The sequence below is a fragment of the Notechis scutatus genome, chromosome 2 (genome assembly GCF_049901735.1).
Source record: "Notechis scutatus isolate UNSWTSFEM ecotype Mainland chromosome 2, rNotScu1.2, whole genome shotgun sequence".
NCBI classification, from domain to species: domain Eukaryota; kingdom Metazoa; phylum Chordata; class Lepidosauria; order Squamata; family Elapidae; genus Notechis; species Notechis scutatus.
This window is the reverse complement of record NC_142010.1, coordinates 93,550,242-93,572,082: the sequence shown is the minus strand read 5'-3', so window position 1 is coordinate 93,572,082 and position 21,841 is coordinate 93,550,242. Positions and strand designations below refer to the sequence as shown.

The 21,841-nt window shown below is 38.4% G+C and overlaps 1 protein-coding gene across 1 annotated transcript in view; it reads left to right on the top strand.

Annotated features, from left to right (window-relative positions):
* The window catches only part of DOCK2 (dedicator of cytokinesis 2), a 316,367-nt gene that overhangs the window by 14,482 nt on the left and 280,044 nt on the right, over window positions 1-21,841 (top strand). The window contains exons 3-11 of the mRNA XM_026688575.2: window positions 2,439-2,479; window positions 3,674-3,729; window positions 4,766-4,862; window positions 6,161-6,309; window positions 9,832-9,967; window positions 11,493-11,647; window positions 12,118-12,199; window positions 14,177-14,312; window positions 21,401-21,476. Coding sequence (XP_026544360.2) covers window positions 2,439-2,479; window positions 3,674-3,729; window positions 4,766-4,862; window positions 6,161-6,309; window positions 9,832-9,967; window positions 11,493-11,647; window positions 12,118-12,199; window positions 14,177-14,312; window positions 21,401-21,476 — 928 coding nt within the window. The remainder of the gene's footprint in view (window positions 1-2,438; window positions 2,480-3,673; window positions 3,730-4,765; window positions 4,863-6,160; window positions 6,310-9,831; window positions 9,968-11,492; window positions 11,648-12,117; window positions 12,200-14,176; window positions 14,313-21,400; window positions 21,477-21,841) is intronic.

Genomic DNA, 21,841 nt, shown 5'->3' with positions numbered 1-21,841 from the left:
CTTGCCTGTATGTACTGTATGCGATGTAGGCTGGAGAAGAGCTCTGATTATGCAAACATACCATTGTCTGATCTGCTACAGAAATTATTTCAAACTGTTCTAATTTCGTATTTCTTTCCTATCTTATCCAAAATCTTGATAGGCTTCACCAATTGCAGAAGTCTCTTTAGTTCCTGCTTTTCATGATTTCGTCTCTATTGTGATAAATGCATATGAGCCTCAAAATTAGGAAAATATAAAGAACTGATGCTGAGAACCAGGTTGAATGGGCTGAATGGGTTCAATTATCCTCAGCTACACTACAATTTCTTAACTTATAACATTAGTCATTAATACTTGAACAATTGGCTCTCACCTCATAATCAGGAAGCTGTCAGTTCGATCCTAGGTGGAGGCTAATATTTGGAATAGACTCTCCTGCTCGAGCTGGAGTTGGACTAGATGACCTCTAAGGTCCCTTCCAACTCTGTTATTCTATATCTAATTTCAGATATCAATTATTAATGCTCCTCATTGTAACTATACAGCTACGGAGCAACTGGGAGTCTGTTTCTTAATTTAAAAATGTCTAGAAAGTTTTATTTCCCTTCTTCCTGTGAAGAACAGTGGGAATTCGAGTCAGCTATAAATAAAGATGCTTGCAGCAGATAGGTGAACAATGGAATTGACATTCATGAAATGCAGCCACCACTGCAAAGTTAAATCTCTTTGGAAGGTAAGAAGAGTCATGGAAGCCAGGGCTATCGGTAACTAGTGAGAAAGATATTGATGGATCAGGACATCTAAGATCAGCAATACCAAGCTTCACATTTCTAGTGGAGGAGAGAGAGGGAGGGGGAAATGAATTACTGTCTTCAAACTTCCAATTGGTGCTTCTGCTAGGCATCTGGCTGTCCATGTGGGCTGGGGAAAAAGTAAAGATGCAGGATTGCACAGCTTTTTATTTAATTCAGCTTTGAGGTTCTTCTGATCATTTTATGTGTCAAGAAATCACATATCAGCATCCTGTAACTGGACACTGTCCAGATGTACTGATTTGCAACTTCCAGAACTTCCAGCTACCGGACTCAGGGATATAGGAATTTCTGGAAGCTCCATGAAACATTTTCCAGTATTTTTGGATTATAACTCTACATGATCTTCCATAGCTTTGGAACAAATACAATCTAGTGTCCATATACTTGGAAAACATAGATATGATTTTTCCTTGCTTTAACAAAGCAAAAACCAAACAAAATTAGCATGATTATTATTAGCATATGGTGTTGTTACATTAGGAGACTACAATGCTAACGCAGAATAGTAGTTTGACTCCCAATGACACATCTTTCCATATGGATAAATGCAATAGTCCAGTTGGATAACTGGGAAACATGGCTTCCACAAACATAAATCTGTGCTGGTTATTGAATTCTTTTGAATGCCAGAGGTAAAATCTAACCTTTATTTCTGGTTTTCAACAACCTTGAAATATGACATCCAATCTTGGAGAATTACTACTTATTTAAATTCAGGATAGTCATATAAACCAGATTTGGATGTAGCTATAGATCATTGCAATCTTTACCATTTTTCTGCAACTTTTCTAGGAAAGGAATGTTAGGGGAAACGTACAAGTTAAACCATTCATTTGGTCCACAATGCAGTGCCATAGGCAATCATGGGTACATTTCGCTTTTTTCATGTTACACGTTTGCTCAGCAAGCTACACTGTCTTCCAGTTTGTTTCTTGGTGCAATTCAAGGTGCTATTTATTACTAAGAAAGGTGTACATAGCATGGAGCCAGAATATTTGAAGGACAGTTTTGATCCCATTGTATCTACTCATCACATAGGCTGGACCAAAGGAGCATTCTTCAATTCATCTATTAGTGATTGTCATTGAATAGGACCTAGGAAATGGTTCTTTTCTGTAGATGCCCCTGACACCTGGAAAACCATACAGTACTGCCTGTGGTTCAGCTCAGCCTGACTCTGCTGGGTTTTTTTTAAAACAGGCATCAGGGTCAGAGGAACGATCAAGCCATGCTATTGGTATATGGTTGTCTTTGGAAGTCACTTTGTGTTGATCAGTTAACCAATTAGGAAGGATGTTTTTAATTTTTATTTATTAAAATATGCATGTATTTATATTGTATTCCTGTTTGACACCTAGAACTGAATTGGTAAGATGAGTGGCTGAATCAATGAAAGAATGAGTGAAGGAAGGAAGAAAGGAAGGAAGGGATGAATGAATAAAACTGTAACCATAGCAAGGAGGAATCATCAAGTATTTTAATAGACAGGCTAGGTGTTTTTCTCAGCTATATAGTGGGAATGTGCTGTTTTCAGTGACACTTAGTCCCATGGTAGTGCTTGTAGAATAACTGTTATATAGCAGAAACTGTGTTGAGAGGACACAATCTAATATAATGATATGGCTCTGTTTTGAATTATAGATTGGTACAGGGGATACTTGGTCAGGCATAAAGAAACTGAGGTGAGTTTGTCCTATTATCATCATCATTATTATTACTGAAGTATTAGTGTTGCAACTTCCTTTTTCTCTTTTGTACAGAGGCAAATAGTAAGGAGAGAATTATCTACTGTGTAGAACAATTTTATTTATTGATACTCTAAAACAAACCCCACTGATCTGATCCTATGTAGGCATGTACAGGATTACAATCTTCATGTGTTTTGATTGGGCAATATTTAAATAAGCAATTCATTTATTTGACTTTTTTTTTTTTTGCTTTCCTTCAGGGAGCTTAAGTTTTTCAATATTAACCATATTTAATTTATTTTAACCAAGATTAGCATTAATGTAGGAAGTCTTTACACTTTACCTATCAAGATATTAAGTCTGGATTTGAATGAAATTCAGGTTTTTAGATTGACTCCTGATCACAGGAAATACATTGATTGGAAATATTATATGCTATACCTAAATACATGGCTCTCAAATGACTAGGAAAGAATGAAGAAAGGAAAGAACTTTACTTAAGCTAAATTATTTTGCATAACATCAACAAACTTTCTAAGATCAATTTTGGATGTAAGATATCAACAGAGGCTGAAAAGAGTGGACTTACTTCACATCCAAGTCCATCTACATCAGGGGTGTCCAACCTTGGCAACTTTAAGACTTGTGGACTTCAACTCCCAGAATTCCTCAGCCAGCTTTGCTGGCTGAGGAATTCTGGGAGTTGAAGTCCACAAGTCTTAAAGTTGCCAAGGTTGGACACCCCTGATCTACATTATATTATAGTAGACTCTTTAACTTAGTAAAAAAGATTCATTATCCAGTATTATTTACTATCATTGGCAGACATTCCTCTTATCACATCCTTGATCTTTTCAAAAGGAAAAATCAGAGAATGCATTTGGGATGTTCAGCATGTGTTGTTGGGTTGTATGTATCATTTGGCCAGGCATGATCAAAGATTGGTGGCAAAATAAGTTAGGTACTATGGGCAGTGCTCAATGGGTAGTGCTCTTTTGTAAACCTGGCAAAGTATGGAACATTATAATAATACTTTATTTCAATCTTGTAGTTCAATTACTAAAGTATCATAGCTTCACCAGAGTTGCCTTTTAAATGTCTACTTGCATAGCATTGACTTTTCAACTGTTCAAGGAAGATATATTTTGGGAAATATAACAGCTGTGTTTTTCCCTTCAATTCTAACAGGGAATATTTCCAAAATCTTTTATCCACATCAAAGAAATTGCTGCTGAGAAGAAAAGGTATTATAGATAACATACATTTGCTAGATACCTTATTTTGGGAAACGAAGAACACGATGTCTTTCGGTTGTTGTAAAGCATGGTAGCAAAACTGGAAAGGCTCTTCCTATTGTTTAATACTGAATGTTCAGATTAAAACTATTGGGAGGCCTATTGTCTTTGAAAGACCTACAAAAGTTTATCTGAAGAGTAGCTGGAGTAGTGCTGTATTATGTGAATTTTCCATCTAACCCAAATACATAATTTTTATATGAATTCCACTTTTAGATGTAGATAAAATGTCATACCTTAATTGTGATTAAAAAACCCCACACAATTAAAAATGATCCTCAATGAAACAGACTTTTATCATGAAATATATTTACCCATGGTTAGCAAGCCACGTATCATGCTCATTCAATTGGTCAAGTGAAAACAAACCACATTTTTATCTAATAGGATGGCTTGGTTCATACAAGTTGTTAAGATATAAAGGGATTTGATTAGCATTTTCTTACCCATTGTTTGTTTTTAAACCATGTTTTATAGTTTAGCTTATTGAGTGAATGGAGTCTATGTTTGCAGAACAGTAATTAGTAGACACTCATTTATCCATCCTGACCATGTTTGGAAGACATGGTCCATCCTGACTGTGTTTGGAAGTCCAAAAAGCATGAGAAAGTATTTGAAAATCTTGTGGTTAGGTATAGGTAATCAGTAGTCCAGGATTACAATGTTTTCATTTAAACCTATCTCTTCTACATCTTTTCTGATCTCATTCTTTCATCTCCTTCTGCTATTGCTCAGCACTGCATTTACAAGCAAATATTCATGAGATGTATGGAACATCTAGTATAGAATGGCCTAAAGACCAGAGAAGCCTGTCTGAGAGTCAATTTAGGATTGTCTGTCTCAAATATCTATGTGAGATGTTTATTATGTGAGATGTTTAATTATGGACTCAGCAATCATAGCTGACAGTTCCACTTCTAATTCTCCACTCGGCCTGCTGATCACATGTATAATGTTAAATTGTATTATTTGTCCTTTGGTTCAGAAATGCAGAAAATGTAATACCTGCTGAGATTCCATTGGTACAAGAGGTTACCAGCACATTATGGGAATGGGGTAACATTTGGAAGCAATTGTATGTGGTGAGTTATTCTTCCTTTCTTGCAGGGAAATTTTATGACTGCTGGGAAGAAGCTTTAGTTGCATTAAGTGCCATGTCAGTGGGCTTAGTTATCCACCAAGCCCATGTATTTTGCATTTAAATTTATGAATATATAATTTCTCTGAAAGTGCTGGTAAAGAAGAAATCCCTTCATTGCAAAAATTAGCTTCAATTATTTAAGAAGCTGTTGTGTAATTCCACTTTTGAGTGTTATGTGATTTCAACCTTTGAATGATCTTTAATGCACCATGCACAAATGCACTGCTAAGAGAAAGTGAAAGCTCCGGGTGATTTAGAACCTATGGCTTTTGCTTATGCAGAAAAACTGCTCTTATATTATTTCTAAACAGCTGACCAGCTTCTTTTTTAATGCACCGTATAACCTGTCCAATTTAAAGAAAATGAATTTTGGGCACCCAAGGATCACACCAGTATAAAGTTTATTTTGGATAAGGGAGAGACCATTTCAAAAAAGAAGAAAACTTCTAGTGTATTTGCTATTGAGCTTCCATGTTCAATATATGGATGAGAACAATGAGAATAGGTCAAAGTAAACCACAGTTAAGATGAAAAGCAAAAACCTAGAATATATCTTGAATTCATCTGGAAAGGGTCCAGAACATTTTGGCAATCCCTACTGTTTCTTCAACATAAGCAACCGATAGGTAATTGATTATACTTCAACAAAAGGTTCCAGAGGTAGTAGATTAATTTAAAAAGCACCCGACTATCTTTTTAGTAGATCTCCAAGGAAGCAGAAGAGCCAGGTGGATCAGAAGGAATTATTGGAAAGCTGGCACAACTTAGAGCAGTTGCTTCATTTTCTCTGTAGTAGAGCTGGAGGCATGCAAACAATTTTTTAATTAGGGGAAAAATGTCATTGCTGTGAAAGGAAGGATATTCTAAAATGCCTAGAGAGGTAGGTTCCTATGTCATATAGAGAAAACAATAATCCTTCTGCTGGAGTGCTAAGTTTTGGTTTATGCCAGCTTTTTCTATTATGTGATCATGCTTATGGTTTTACCTCTGTTTTGCAATAGTCCACCCTACCTTCAGTCACAATAAAGCACTAAGCATTTTCAACATAAATGAAAGTTTGTGTTTTAAATATCTATTATATTTTGATCCCCAGGGTTTTTGTAGATTGGGAAAAATAGGATCACTTCCACTTAGAGAAAATATACTGGTTCTGCTGTCATACAGGGGTTGCTTGACCACAGTGAGAAAGGGCAATTGAAATCTTAAATAAGCTGAAGTCTGAATTGTTTTCTCTTTCAGGCAAATAAAAAGGAATACTTCCGGCAGGTACAAGTGATGATGTGCGAGTTAATGGAGTGGAGATCACAGCTCCTCTCGGGGACATTGCCCAAAGATGAACTAAAAGAACTGAAACAAAAGGTCACTTCCAAAATTGATTACGGCAACAAGTAAGTTCTGATGTTACTATCAATTTATTTTAGAAAGGGAATTACCTTGGGCAGATTGCAAACTGAGATTCCTTAGCATTGCTTTTAAGAACACTATAATACTATATATTATATGCACAGGTACAGTATAGATGGTACCTAGTTCAATAGTAGTAACTATGAGAGGGATCTTGGAGTCCTAGTAGACAATCACTTAAATATGAGCCAGCAGTGTGTTGCAGCTACTAAAAAAGCCAACACAGTTCTAGGCTGCATTAACAGAGGGATAGAATCAAGATCATATAAAGTGTTAATACCACTTTATAATCTCTTGGTAAGACACACTTGGAATACTGCATCCAGTTTGGTCATCATGATTCAAACAAAATGTTGTGACTCTAGAAATAGTGCAGAGAAGAGCAACAAAGATGATTAGGGGACTGGAGGCTAAAACATATAAAGAACAGCTCCTGGAATTGGGTATGTCTACTTTAATGAAAAGAAGGACTAGGGATAACATGGTAGCAGTGTTCCAATATCTCAGGGTTGCCACAAAGAAGAGGGAGTCAAGCTATTCTCCACAGCATCTGAGGGCAGGACAAGAAGCAATGAATGGAAACTAATCAAAGAGAGAAGCAACCTAGAACTAAGAAGAAATTTCCCAATAGTTAGAAATTAATCAATGGAACAACTTGCCTCCAGAAGTTGTGGGTGCTCCATCATTGGAGGTTTTGAAGAAGAGATTGGACAACCATTTGTCTGAAATGGTGTAGGGGGTTGACTAGAAGACCTCCAATATCTTCTCTTCTCTTCTCTTCTCTTCTCTTCTCTTCTCTTCTCTTCTCTTCTCTTCTCTTCTCTTCTCTTCTCTTCTCTTCTCTTCTCTTTTCCTCTCCTCTCCTCTCCTCTCCTCTCCTCTCCTTCATTCCATTCCATTCCATTTTCCAGCCAGGAATATTAGTAGAATGTTAAAAAGACATTCTAAATGTCTGGTTGTCATAACTGTGACTTACAAGTTACCTTTGTTATAGACCTAACATAAAGTCTCCCTCAGGTCAAACTTAACTTCTGATGATCTTATCGATCCATTTGTGTACTTTCCTTCACAAAGACACAAAAGTCATTTGTCACTGCCTTCTTCTGAGATTTTTTTTCCAATTTCCCATTCTGGTCTAATTTTTGGATTTTCTGGTGTTCTCCAATCATATACTAAGCAACTCTATTTAGCTTGTCTAAAATCAGATGTTTTCTGCTGCCTGCTCTATATTGCATATCATTATTTTCTTCTAAGACAAGTTGCTTAAAAAGAGTTATCAAAGTGCTCAGTAGAAAAACTGATTTTATGATTTTATGGTGCTTATTTGTAACATCGTCTCCTTCTCCTTACCGATTTGGCTTTTTAGGATATTAATACTTGGGGTTTGTTTGTTTGGATCTTGATCTTCTTTTACTTTTTTATTATTTTTTGCCACCACAAGTCACAACTTGTGTATGGGATGTAATATGCATATAGGAAAAATATTATATCTGTTAGACTGCATTCCAAAACAACCATGGAGAAAAAGATAATGTGGCTGACAAATATTTCATATTCAAAGCTTATCTAAAAGAGAAGCAAAATAAAGTACTTGGGTTTGGATGTTCTAGAATAAGATAGGCTATTGAATGGAAAGGGGATCTTAGATTTTTAATTTGCATTTCATCTAAACAAAAAAAATCAGAAAACACATAAGTATCCTTATTTTATATTAGGCAAATTTGGAACGAGTTTTCAAAAAGTATTTTAGGGCATTTTTTAAAGTTGCTTTTGCAAAATGCAGGGTTTTTTTAACATCTACCATTTCAGATTTATGCATAGCATTGTTTAAGTGTTGTTTAAGGTTTAAAAGATGAAAAAACGTTTGAAGCAGTAAGTCATATAAAAAGTAGGAAGATACACAAAATACAAGCAGATTCTTAAAGGATCTCAAAGAAATGAAAGTATGATTCTACTTCACCAAATGGAAACAGTTAATACAAATATAGAAAGGCAAAAAACCCCACCCCTTGATCAAAAAGAACAAGCTGACAACTCCATCAGCTGCTAGGAACTCCTGACAAGACTTAAATAGCTCATCAGCAAGGAGAACCCCATGCAGATATACACAGTATCTTTCTAGCCACGTCTTTGCAGCACTTCTTATACCTTACAAAACATTCTATCATGTTGTCATTCTACATCAGGGGTGGGCAAACTTTTTGGCTCGGGGCCGCATTGACTTTTAAAATTTGACAGACGGGCCGGGTCAGCACAAGATTTTGGGGAATCGCCCCCACCCTTCCCCCCCACCCTCCCCCCTCTTCTCCCCTTTCCTCCCCTCGGAGGCCCCTGAGTCAGGAGTTGCTACCGCTGGCGTGGCTCCGCGCGGCTCCAGTCCCGTGTTGCCTCGGGAAGGGAAAGGCAAAAAGGAAGAGCCGCGGCGGTGCTTTGCAATGGGAGCAGTGGCACCGGAGGCTCAGGCTCAGCGGCTCCTGGTTTTGCCTTTCCTTCCCAAGGCAACGCACCCCCTGTTCTACATGTTCCAGTGCAAAGTGAAGAGTATAAACAAAGCTAAGGTAAATAGAAGGCAAAGAAATATCATCTGGACTCTCAACATGCTGCCCCTTAATCAGGTCAGAGTGATGCCATTTTTGCAATTTTTAAGATATTAAAAATTAATATCTTAATAAAAATAGTTGTTTGGAGATAAAGGAGAGTTTAAAGGTAAACAGGCTAGATTATTGACTGTTTTATCTTGTTTTGTCTTAATTTCAAGGGAAACACCTAAAAGCACAAGGTATAGCTTCTCTTCTGGTGCAAATAATAACTCCACAGAAGTAGGAAGAGAAAGATTTATCAGTCTAGTTTTGGAATTTCCATGACACATTGCATCATCAGTAAAAACGTTGGCTGGTTTCACTCAAACAAAATGGGATTGGCCAATTTGTGACTCAGCATATTGTATACACTCAGCTAAAGGATTGAAAGTTCTGCATTTCATCATTGCAAGCTACAATTACTTAGACTTCTCAAAAATTGTTTCTTTCATTGCAAAATCATAGATGTTAATCATATTCATGTTTCATCCAGGACAGTGGTAGGATTCAAATTTTCTTTACTACTGGTTCTGTGGGCATGGCTTGGTGGGTGTGGCATAGGAAGGATACTGTAAAATCTCCAGTCAGAGGTGATATTTGGCGGTTCTCTGAATTACTCAAAATTTCCACTACCAGTTCTCCAGAACTGGTCAGAACTTGCTGAATACCACCTCTGATCCAGGGTACCATTACGCAAACTGTGTTTTCAAAGGAGATTGTATCCTCATGAGTATTATATGATCTGTTAACATACTGTTTGGTTTTGCGTAATGTCTTAATTTTTAAACCACACCTCAGAGATAAACAAACTTCAACAAGATTTCAAACAACTTGAATGAAACCTAAGATATTTGTAGTGTGATGTTCATTTGAAACTGAAGGATGGCCTTTAATGTTGCAGATGGCACTTTCCATTTATATCTACAGGATTCTAGAGCTGGACCTGATTGTTAGAGATGAAGATGGCAATATTTTGGATCCTGACAAAACCAGTGTCATTAGTCTCTTCCACGCACATACAGAAGCTACAAAAAAAATCACAGAAAGAATTAAAGAAGAAATGGTATGGGATTTGCATTCCATCTTTCTACTTTCAAACAGAACTTTCCTTGTTTATTCCCATGAAGGACTCATCTGTAAAAGCATCAGGAGCGGCTTAGCAATCATTTCCCCTGCCTGATTCAGTATGCATATTAAAAATATCTCCTCACACCAAGTATTTATTCTGAATTCCCAGCTTTTTTAAAATGTTGATTTCAATCCATCAATAAACCAATAACATAATTTAGACTTCTAATTAACACACATATTGGGGAACACCAAAAAGCCTAGAGCAAGCTTTTCTTAAAAAAAGTCAGATATACCTTACCTGGTCTTTAAAAACAATGTGCATTGGTAAATCTTTGTAAAAATGACAAGGGGATTAAATTTAAAAGGGAGGACAAGGCCTTTCTTATTATCCATGTCTATAAGCTTTAAGTCAAACAAAGTTTGTATGAGGAAAATGAGCAGCGCACTGATCCAGATTTTCTAAAAGCTAGTAACTTATACTACATCCTGTGCTAGCAAAGTAGTTGTTCTTGATGTTTGTAGATACAACTCTATTATTCTGTATTCCTATTGAAGCACCAGGTTCCTATGATTATCATGATGGTAGTAACAATTGTGCATAGTGAGCAATTCCAGACTGTTTTCAGGTAACCAGGTCTGCTGGGACATGATATGTTTAAGCACACTATTTCCTGAACAGAGCTTTTTTTTTTTTTTTTTGTGAGATCTTTATCTAATTTCTAGCTGAGTGGAAAAGAGTACCTGTCCTTTGTAAAGAGTCAGTTTTCCCTGAAAATTAATGCTAAATTTGCTTAAACGTATAACCAGCGAACAATGCTACATATTTAAAAATCAGTAGCACATAAAAAGTTACAATGGTAGCATGTCATAACCATTGTGTGACCAAGATCTACAGTACAAAGTAGGGATGAAGAAGAACAATTTATACCAGTTTTCTTTTTGCTATCACAATCTTTACATACATGCCTCCCCTAAAAATCCAAAAAAACAAAATGAACACAAATGAATAATGAAAACAATACAATGAATATATATATATATATATTTGTTAAATTTATAAAAACTAAAAAGATCACCACTAGGATATTCAGGTGAAGATCATATTTTGGGAAATGTGAACGTGAATTTATTGTAATAATTCGACAACTATACATTTTTCACACTTCCCCTGGACTCTGTTGAGATATATTTCACAGTTTGGGAAAGTCTGCCTTGTACCTACACAAAGATGTTTGATTTCAAAAGTAGAGAGGATTTTGTACATATTTATAGCAGTTTACTTAATTTTGTACCTCAGGTATTTAAAATGACCAAACATTACGGGGATTATATTTCAGCACAACTGGACAGGAAAGTTGGGAAAAGTGTGATAAATGTTGTGGTTTAAATGTTCCTGACCACAAAGATGTGATGTAGCATTAACTTATGTTTTTTTTTTTAAAGTAAATCTGTTTATCAAGTTCTTTTGCTGTTTTTTCTAATAACATCTCTTTCTCTTATTTGTTGTTGGTTGTCAGTCAAAAGATGAGCCGATATATGGAACTTTCTGCCGAAATACTTCATCCCCCACTCACAGCCTTTATGTCTATGTAAGAAATTTTGTCTGCAAAATAGGAGAAGATGCTGAACTTTTCATGTCCCTCTATGATCCCCATAAGCATACAGTGATAAGGTATGCCAATTTTTCTTCTACTGATGCAGTGTCCATTTTCCTAAGAAATTTAAACCTGTGTGTGAGATTATAAATGTGTGGATTATGACACTCTCTTGTGGTTTGGATGAATTTAGGATTAAACATACACAGTTTATGAACAGGCATATTTATATTAATGACTCATTTGGTAAGACATCAGAATGACTTATGGGTAGCTCAGGTTTGCATCAAAGCCTGAACTATTTTAATAGGTTAATGGAGCTGCTTGTCTCTTTACATAATTATTAACCATTGTCTCAGACTTTCCCCATTGCTCTGGGTTTAGTCAAGCATAATGACTGAAGTTGCAGGAGCTGAAATTTGAAACTTAGTTGGCAGAATTTTCAATGATGCACTCAATATAATTTAAAATTGCTTGCCAATATCTTCTTATACAGTGCTATTTCATTGTGATAATCTGAGTTTATATAATGTTTATTTTTCCACAGTGAAAATTATTTGGTGAGGTGGGGGAGCAAAGGTTTTGTCAAAGAAGTTGACAATTTCAACAATCTAAAAGTGGTTTTCACTGTGAGTAGTTTTTTTTTTTTTTAATAATCCTTTCACTCCAACCACCCATACTACCTGTACATTTTTTGGAAAACTTGCAGAATCAAGTATTTCTCATCTGCCACAGGAAACAGAATTAGCAGAATTCTGCTAAGTGATTTCACTTCATTCATTCTCTCTCTATGCCTAACTGTGCATATAATACAAAGGCATTATGTGTTTTTGACTTGTGCAAACTCAGCTATTGTGTCTTATGTAAGTAACCACAGTTAAGGATTGCTTGATAGGTGAAAAGATAACTTATTTTTATAAGGATTTTGTTTTTAATTTTTTGAGCAGTATTGTGAAATAGATATGGTCCTTCTCTTTGAAAAATTACTGAATGAATCATAAAACTAACTTTTTCAAATAAATTATGTGAGGGAGAGACATAGCCGTAAGACTAAATCTAGTGTTTGGCTAGACTGACTTAATCCTGAAACCATGAGGATAGATTGTGGTTGTCAATTTGAAATAACTGATCCATGGTTATGGCTTTTATCTAGCTATATTTGAGAAACATTAATATTGTGGTACAAGAAAAATTATCATATTGTACACAGATGTTATGCTAAATACAACAGATGACTAAGTCAGTAAGTCACTGAAACATATAAATTATATTCTAATTACCTGAGAACTTCTGGGGAAGAAATGCCAAGCTGAAAACAACTCCACTAAAAGTAGAGCTGAATAGATCAGGAATTTGATGATTGACTCAACTAAAAGAAGAACTGGTGATGGATCAGCAATTTGCAGTTCCCCAGAAAAAGGAAGAGAACAGAGATGGTCCACAAGTGTTCCAGGCAGTTGTTTCTAGCATGGAGGGAAAAAATTAAGTGCAAATTTAAAAACTAAAAATATTGTTTCTTTGGAATAAACTTTGGCATGGGAAAGTTAAAAAAATGAACAAAGTGTTCAGATGGATTGGAAATAAGATTTCAAACTAATTGTAAGAATTTTTCACAGGGTGAAATAATTTTGTTTTGAATTTTTTTAAAACAACACATGATAGAATATGATTTTGAAGGTTGGACACTACAGAGAACCAGAAGAAACTAAAGATAACAAGGAAAAGAGATTTAAATTTGACTTATTAATATAGAACAGAGCAAAATATTTTAATGCTGGACATATTGAAGGATATATTTGGACCCAGAAGTTAATTTTAAGAGTGTCTACCATATCTCTATAGATAGACAGTGTATAAAAGAAGTTATGGAAGAGCAACACATTTTATTGAGACAAGATTTAGACTGCATGGATTTAAAAATGACAGGCTACAAGAATAATATAGAAAAAGATACTTCACTGGAAAACAAATAAAACTGGATGATGTCTTAATAATGTAAAGGATACACAAATAATGTAAAAGAGTGACCTGAATAATTTTCCTATATATTACTAAAACGTCTTATTAAAGCTTTGAAGAATTTTGTGAGAAGGAACAAAGAAAAATTAAAAGAAATCAAGTTCAAGGACATTATTTGAAAGAAATAAAGTTCAAAATTCTTAAAAGGAGGAATATAAAGTTGGTTTGTTTGACCAAAGTTAAAATAGATATATTGTTATCTGCGGTAACCCTTAATCAATTGTTTTTTCTCATCAGAACAGAAAAACTAGGCTTTAAGGATTTGTTTATAGATAAGAGATGGGATATGAAAAGAAGAGGTCGTTTGTTATATGTTAAGTAAAAGTAATAAAATTGTCTATTATGTGCTGAAGGACGAAATCTTTTCTTTATTTTTTCTTTTTCTTTACTATATTCTTATTTTTCTATTTCTTATTTTCTGCAGATTCTATTTCATTCATGTTGCTTAAATCAGTTGGTGCTGAAACAACATTTTTCTGTTGTTATTGTTATATTATTACATCAGTATTAGCCCAGAAAATGCTGATATTTGGATAGTTTTTTTAACTGTCAGTCTGTCAATTGAATTTTGCTGTTATTTATCTCAGGATCTTGGAAACAAAGATCTTGGAAGGGATCGAATTTATTTGATCTGTCAAATTGTACGAATTGGAAAAATGGATCTCAAAGATACGAACACCAAAAAATATACTCAGGGCATAAGAAGGCCTTTTGGAGTGGCAGGTAAGGCAAAGAATGGACAGGATCCAAAAAGCCTTCACAGTCTTTAATACAATTCCACCTGTGCCTATGTGAGTTTAGCCACACTTGCTTATTAAAGCCCCATCACCTTCCACATTACCATTGTCCTTGAATATTGAAGTCTCAGTCAATGTGAGCTGATGGTACCTGATATACAGTTTTACCAAAATCATGGAATTTATAACATTTTCACTGCTAACAAGCATGTAAAGACATTGGACATTGGCATTGGATACATAGGATTCTGGTTGTGTAATTGGACTTGGCCTTCTGTTCTCTCACCCTCAGCACTGGCATCTTTTGTATATTGATATATCCATAGAGATTTATGAAGCTATATTGGTATTTCAACCTTTAATGATATCAGTTAGACATTACTGAAACAATTCTGAAGAAAATGTTGAACATGTAGCTTAGAAGTGTTCTTTTTATTGTGTGATCACAAGAGAAGTCAAAACATGAAAGTCTGTCAAAGCAAAGATCCGTTCTTAAATTTGCTCCAAGTGACATAACTAAGTGAAATGTTCTTTAAGATGTCCTTGAAAAAAAATCAATGAAAAAGGTGGCTGATCAAAGAATGGTGGATTTTATTTTACGTTAGCAGCATGAGAGAACAAGACACAGTATTTCATGTGATGCAGAAGATATACAATAATATTTTCTTTCCCAGTGAGATCCAGATATGCTAAGTTTAAAATTTCCAGCAAGTCTTTTCCAGCAAAATTTCCAGCAAGTTTAAATAACCAGCAAGTCTAATGATCATTCTGGTTGAGAAAGTTGAAGAAATTTATAATCTAGCTCATCTGGAAAACAGCAGGTTAAGGAAGAATGGTAGGACAAGATAAGAACTCAAAATAATCTGCTCACCTTTGCATTATCTCATTAATATTTTAAATGGGGAATAAAAAATAATAATACCAGAATGCAGGCAAGCAAAATTGGAATACTAATGCATTATTAAGCAAGCATATCAAATCAGCTGTGTCAGCTCCAGCTCTAAATTAATTGCTATTTACTTAGGGCTTTTATAGTTATCGGCAGTTTTTCACTGATGTGTAAATAAGTAATGGATGATGCCGAAAGTTGGGAGGAAATCATCGAATTTTTCCATATATTGTTTTCTCAGGCAGATATCAGTTTTCTAATAGGAGCAACACTTCCTCATATACATGCTATCCACACTGCAAAGTTCATTGTTGTGTATTTGTGTGGCTTTATTTTATTAGATTTAAAATTTGCTTTGGAGAAAAACAATTAAAAAAATTCTAATGCATATATATATATGGATCTTTGGTTATTCGGGTTTTCTCCCGCGTAAAATTGGAAGTATCTAGGCAACGTTTCGATGAAGTCTCATTCATCATCTTCAGGCTTGTGTCTTCGGCTCTGTGCTTCTCAGAGTAATGTGAGCTTGCAGCTGCTTCTTCCTTTTAACTGCTAGTGGGGTGTGACTTGATTGGGTGGGGCTTGGCTGTGTTCTGATTGGGTGGGGGTGTGTTCTCATTGGTTGGGGGTTTGGCTGTGTTCTCATTGGTTGGGGGGCTGGCTGTGTTCTGATTGGCTGGGGGTGTGTTCTGTTCAGGTGGGGGCTTGGTTGTGCTCAGGTTAGTCTTAGTTGCTGGGGGATTTGAGCTGGTGAGCTGTGATCCTGCTGTTTGGCTTCACGTTCATGGTCATGCCGCATCTTCATGGTGCGCGTCAGTTCGCTTCATGTATGGGTCGGAGGAGTTTGAAGCGGGTAGGGATGCAGCTGCAGTGTGGCTTCTGGTCCGTGGTCGTGTCTCATCTTCTGTGTGGGTGTGAGTCTGCTTTCTATGTGGAAGTGTGGTGGTAGCATCTTGTGTGGCCCTCGTGGGTGTGGGTCTGGTGTCATTCTTCATTTTAGGTACTCGTCTGTTCATGAGGGCGGGTTTCCAAATGGCTGGTAGGCGGGAGGTGTCATCTCATTTATTCATGCTGTGTGGGCGTTTTTCTATCTCTATGGCTTCTCTGATTATTCTGTTGTTGAAGTGTTCAGTTTTGGCGATAGTTCTGGTATTTTTAAAGTCAATCTCATGTCCTGTGGCTTTGAGGTGTTGGACCAGGGAAGAGGTCGGTTCTTCTTTTTTGATTGAGTTCTTGTGTTCTTCAATGCGTGCACTTAATCTTCTGTTAGTTTGTCCGATGTATGTGGTGGGGAAGGCGGATATTTTTCTGTTTGTGTAGAATGCTGTTTTAATGTTGTGTTTTTGGAGGATCTTGCTGATTTTGTCTGTAGTGCCTTTTATATATGGGAGGAGGGCTTTGCCGTTCTCTTGTTCTCTGTCTTGGATTTTCGTTGGGGTTTCTTTTTGGATTAGGTGGGTAATCTTCTTTCTTTGGAATCCATTGGCTGTTAGTACATTAGTGAGAGTGTGTAGTTTGGTTTTTAGGTGTTGTTCGTCGGCTAAGCATTTTGTTCTGGAGATGAGTGTCTCGGCTACGGAATTGATCTGTGCTGGGTGGTGGTGTGAGAGTGCGTGTAGATAGCGGTTTGTATGTGTTTTCTTCTGGTAGATGGTGTGTCCTAGGGAGCCATTGGATTTTTTGTATACTAAGACATTGAGGAAGGGAAGTTTATTCTTAGCTTCTGTTTCCATGGTGAATTGTATTTTGGGGTGTAGGCTGTTGAGGTGTGTGAGGAAGTTGTTCAGTTTTTCTTTCCCGTGTGGCATCTACGTATCTGAGCCAGATACGTAGTCATCTACGTATCAGATACGTATCAGATACGTATCTGAGCCAGATACGCATTTTGTCAGCTAAGCATTTTGTTCTGGAGATGAGTGTCTCAGCTACGGAATTGATCTGTGCTGGGTGGTGGTGTGAGAGTGCGTGTAGATAGCGGTTTGTATGTGTTTTCTTCTGGTAGATGGTGTGTCCTAGGGAGCCATTGGGTTTTTTGTATACCAAGACATCTAGGAAGGGAAGTTGATTGTTGACTTCTGTTTCCATGGTGAATTGTATTTTGGGGTGTAGGCTGTTGAGGTGTGTGAGGAAGTTGTTCAGTTTTTCTTTCCTGTGTGGCCAGATTATGAAGGTGTCATCTACGTATCTGAGCCAGAGTTTGGGTTTGTGATCATATTTTTCTAGAGCTTGTGTTTCAAAGTGTTCCATGTAGAGGTTTGCGATGACAGGTGAGAGGGGTGACCCCATGGGTGCTCCTTCTATTTGTTTGTATTTTTGTCCATTGTAGGTGAAGTATGTATTGGATAGGCAGTGGTTGGTCAGATCTAGGATGTGCTTGGGGGGGTTGTATTTGTTTTGGATGGCTGTCAAGGCTTCTTTTATTGGCACTTGGGTGAAGAGGGATATGACATCGAAGCTCACTAGTAGGTCACTGGGTTGTAAGTTTTGTTTCTTTATGATCTCGATGAACTGGAATGAGTTTCTTACATGTGAGTTGATGGATTCTGCATAGGGCTGTAGTTGTTTGGTGAGAAATTTGGCTAGGTTTTGTAGAGGTGAGCCTATGGAGCTGACTATTGGTCTAAGTGGGGTTCCTTCTTTGTGTTTCTTGGGGAGACCATAAAGCTTAGGGCATCTGGATGATTTCTCTCTGGGTATGATTCTTTGCTGGATTTCTTCACTGATGGGGGAGGCTTTTATTTTGGATCTGGTGGTTTTTTTCTAGGTAGGTGGTGGGGTCTGTCTTTAGGGGTTTGTATGTGGGGTCTTGGAGTAGGTTGGTTAACTTGGTTTGGTAGTCAGATGTGTTCATAACCACTGTCGCATTGCCCTTGTCTGCTGGTAGGATTATTATGCTGGTGTTTTCTTTCAGGTTAAGTAGTGCAGTTTGTTCTTCTTTGGGTAAGTTGCTTTTGGGTGGTTTGCTAGTGCAAAGGATGTTGGTGATTTCGAGTCTGATTCTATTAGCAGCATCAGGGTTGGTTTTGGTCAGGCTGGTTTCAACTCCGCATATGATGGTTTCTGTGGGGATGTCTTTGGGAGCGACAGCAAAGTTGAATCCTTTTGAAAGGACCTTGGTTTCAGCTTCGGTGAGGATCTTGTCTGAGATGTTTTGCACTGTTTGTTTCATGTGTGGCTGTGAGGGGGGAGGAGTTGGTTTCTGGCGTTGTTGTAGTTTTCTGAGTTTGTTGGTGTGTGTGTCTGTCTTGAGGGTGGTCTGTGTTTCGGCTCTCCAGACAGCGAGTTGTTTGGATTTGTCCCAAAGTAAGGGGTGAATCTTGTTGCTGAGTCTGAGGTGAAGTGTGAGGAGATCTTTGTTGATTTGGTCTAGGAGAAATCTTTTTGTGTGAAGTTCATTTCTAATTAGGGCCAATTCTGTTCTTTTTAGGATGCGTTTGGTGGCTGCTGTGTTGGTGTGGAATTTCAATTGGAAGCTTGTGGGAATTAAATTTTGATCTCGGCAGTTGCATAGGAATGCAAGGTCACATAAAATGGAAGCTCTTTGGACTTCAAGTTTTTCATAAGTCCTGGTCAGATGGTGGGTTTCCTCCCCGTAGAGGTGCAATATTTGTTTTCTGAGGTTCTCGCGGGTATTTGTATGTGGATCTTTGGTTATTCGGGTTTTCTCCCGCGTAAGATTGGAAGTATCTAGGCAACGTTTCGATGAAGTCTCATTCATCATCTTCAGTTAGAAAACCAAGGAGTATACGAAATCCCTTGCACCGCCTGCCCCACCACATACATTGGACAAACTAACAGAAGAATAAGTGCACGCGTTGAAGAACATAAGAACTCAATCAAAAAAAGAAGAACCGACCTCTTCCCTGGTCCAACACCTCAAAGCCACAGGACATGAGATTGACTTTAAAAATACCAGAACTATCGCCAAAACCGAACACTTCAACAACAGAATAATCAGAGAAGCCATAGAGATAGAAAAACGCCCACACAGCATGAATAAATGAGATGACACCTCCCGCTTACCAGCCATTTGGAAACCCGCCCTCATGAACAGACGAGTACCTAACATGATGAATGACACCAGACCCACACCCACGAGGGCCACACAAGATGCCACCACCACACTTCCACGTAAAAAGCAGACTCACACCCACACAGAAGATGAGACACGACCACAGACCAGAAGCCGCACTGCAGCTGCATCACTACCCACTTCAAACCCTCTGAGCCATACATGAAGCGAACTGACCCCACCACGAAGATGCAGCACGACCACGAACTCAAGCCAAACAGCAAGATCACAGCTCACCAGCTCAAATCCCCCAGTAACTAAGACCAACCTGAGCACAACCAAGCCCCCACCTGAACAGAACACACCTCCAGCCAATCAGAACATGGCCAACCCCCAACCAATCAGAACACAGCCAAACCCCCAACCAATGAGAACACACCCCCACCCAATCAGAACACAGCCAAGCCCCCACCCAATCAAGTCACACCCCCACTAGCAGTTAAAAGGAAGAAGCAGCTGCAAGCTCACATCACTCTGAGAAGCACAGAGCTGAATATATATATATATATATATATAGTTATAGTTATAGTTATAGTTATAGTTATAGTTATAGTTATAGTTATAGTTATAGTTATAGTTTATAGTTATAGTTATAGTTATAGTTATACCGTGTTTCTCACATAATAAGGCCGGGCCTTTTTTTTTTGACCCCAAAAACGGCTAGGACGTCTTTTCGGGGTGACTTAATTCTCCCCCTTGCATCCTCGGGTGGGTGGGCGGGCGCGACGGCTTGGATATTCGGGAGACCTTCGGGTTCGGGCCACCGTTGCTTCTCCCTTCTCCTTGCTGCCCCTTCTCCCTTGCTGCCGCGGCGTTGGCGCAGCCACGTGCGGCCAGTCAGGGCTCCTCCCTGCAACCGGAGCCCTGAGGAGACACTTGGCTTCAGGCGCTCCCGTCTTCCCTTTGCTTTCGAAGGTAAGCGAATTATTTTACAAAGCCTCCCCTGCCCGAGAGGGCAGCCCAACCCCACGGGGGAGGCTAATCTCCTGGGGCCTCTTCCGTTCCTCCCGACCTCCCTACGCTGCGTGCCTCTGACACGCCGCTCCCTTCAGCCCAGCGAGCTCTTCCACCTCAAAGAAAGGCCAGGTGGGCGGCTGCGGAGCTCTGGCGCGGCCCTGGCAGGATGAGCGGAGGGTCCGGCGGGAGGCACTCGCTGCCCGCCAGGGCCGCGCCAGAGCCGTAAGGGCTGGGCAAAGCTGGGAAAGTGAGCTGCGGGTGTGTGCGTGCCTCCTCCTGCCCCTTGTTCCCAAATCTCGCCCGGGCTGGCGGGCGCTAACCTCGCTCGTTCTCCCCACATCGGGCTACGGGTGGTGGCTGTTTCCGCTGCGAGCGGCTCAGACCCGCTGCTGCTGCTCCGCAGCCGCCCGCCTGGCCTTTCTTTGAGGTGGAAGAGCTCGCTGGGCTGAAGGAGCGGGCGCGTCAGAGGCGCGCAGCGTAGGGAGGTCGGGAGGAACGGAAGAGGCCCGGAAATTAGCCTCCCCCGTGGGGTTGGGCTGCCCTCTCGGGCAGGGGAGGCTTTGTAAAATAATTCGCTTTACCTTCGAAAGCAAAGGGAAGACGGGAGCGCCTGAAGCCAAGTGTCTCCTCAGGGCTCCGGTTGCAGGGAGGAGCCCTGACTGGCTGCACGTGGCTGCGCCAAACGCTGCGGCAGCAAGGAGAAGGTGAAGCAACGGTGGAAGGTCTCCGATATGAAGTGCCCCACCAACGCAGGCAGCACCATATCCGGGCATGCAACAAAAGTACTTACTAACGACAACCCCCGCTCTCCCCCATTTCGCATGTTTAATATGGGGCTTAATTTGGGGGAGGGGCTTAATTTGATTTTATGCCAATAAAACATGGTGGGGCTTCCTATTGGTGGAGGCCGTATTGTTGGAGAAACACGGTAGTTATAGTTATAGTTATAGTTATAGTTATAGTTATAGTTATAGTTATAGTTATAGTTATAGTTAGTTATAGTTATAGTTATAGTTATAGTTATATATAGTTATATATAGTTATATATAGTTATATATAGTTATAGTTATAGTTATATATATTATTCTAACTGGGACAGAAGTTATACTTGTTGCCTGTTTTCAAGCCGTGATAGTTTTTTGTTTTCTTCCTTTAGTAATGGACATCTCAGATATTATAAAAAGAAAAATAGAAAGTGATGAAGAGAAACAATATTTCATCCCCTTTCATCCGTAAGACAATTTTGTTGTTTAACATTTTTAATGTGTAAAAAAAGTTATTCCAGTAGGATGCAGTTATTATGAAAAAATATTGTAAGTCATTATAAACATAAATCAAAATGTGCTGTATCTAAAGGTACTTTTCATATATAGGAATCTTCTGCTTACTGAAAGCACATGTAGAGTTAATCTAAATCCAAATATGTTTTTACTGCTGCATTCTTTTCACTAATTATTGTGCAGGTATCTGTAGATAAGCTCTAGAAGGTCTTGTCCTGAATCTCAATGTTGAAGCAACAATGTGTTGTTTCCCTTTCCCATTTGTGAATTGCTGGATTTTCCACTATTTTCTTCTTATTAAACTTAGAAGCATTTGT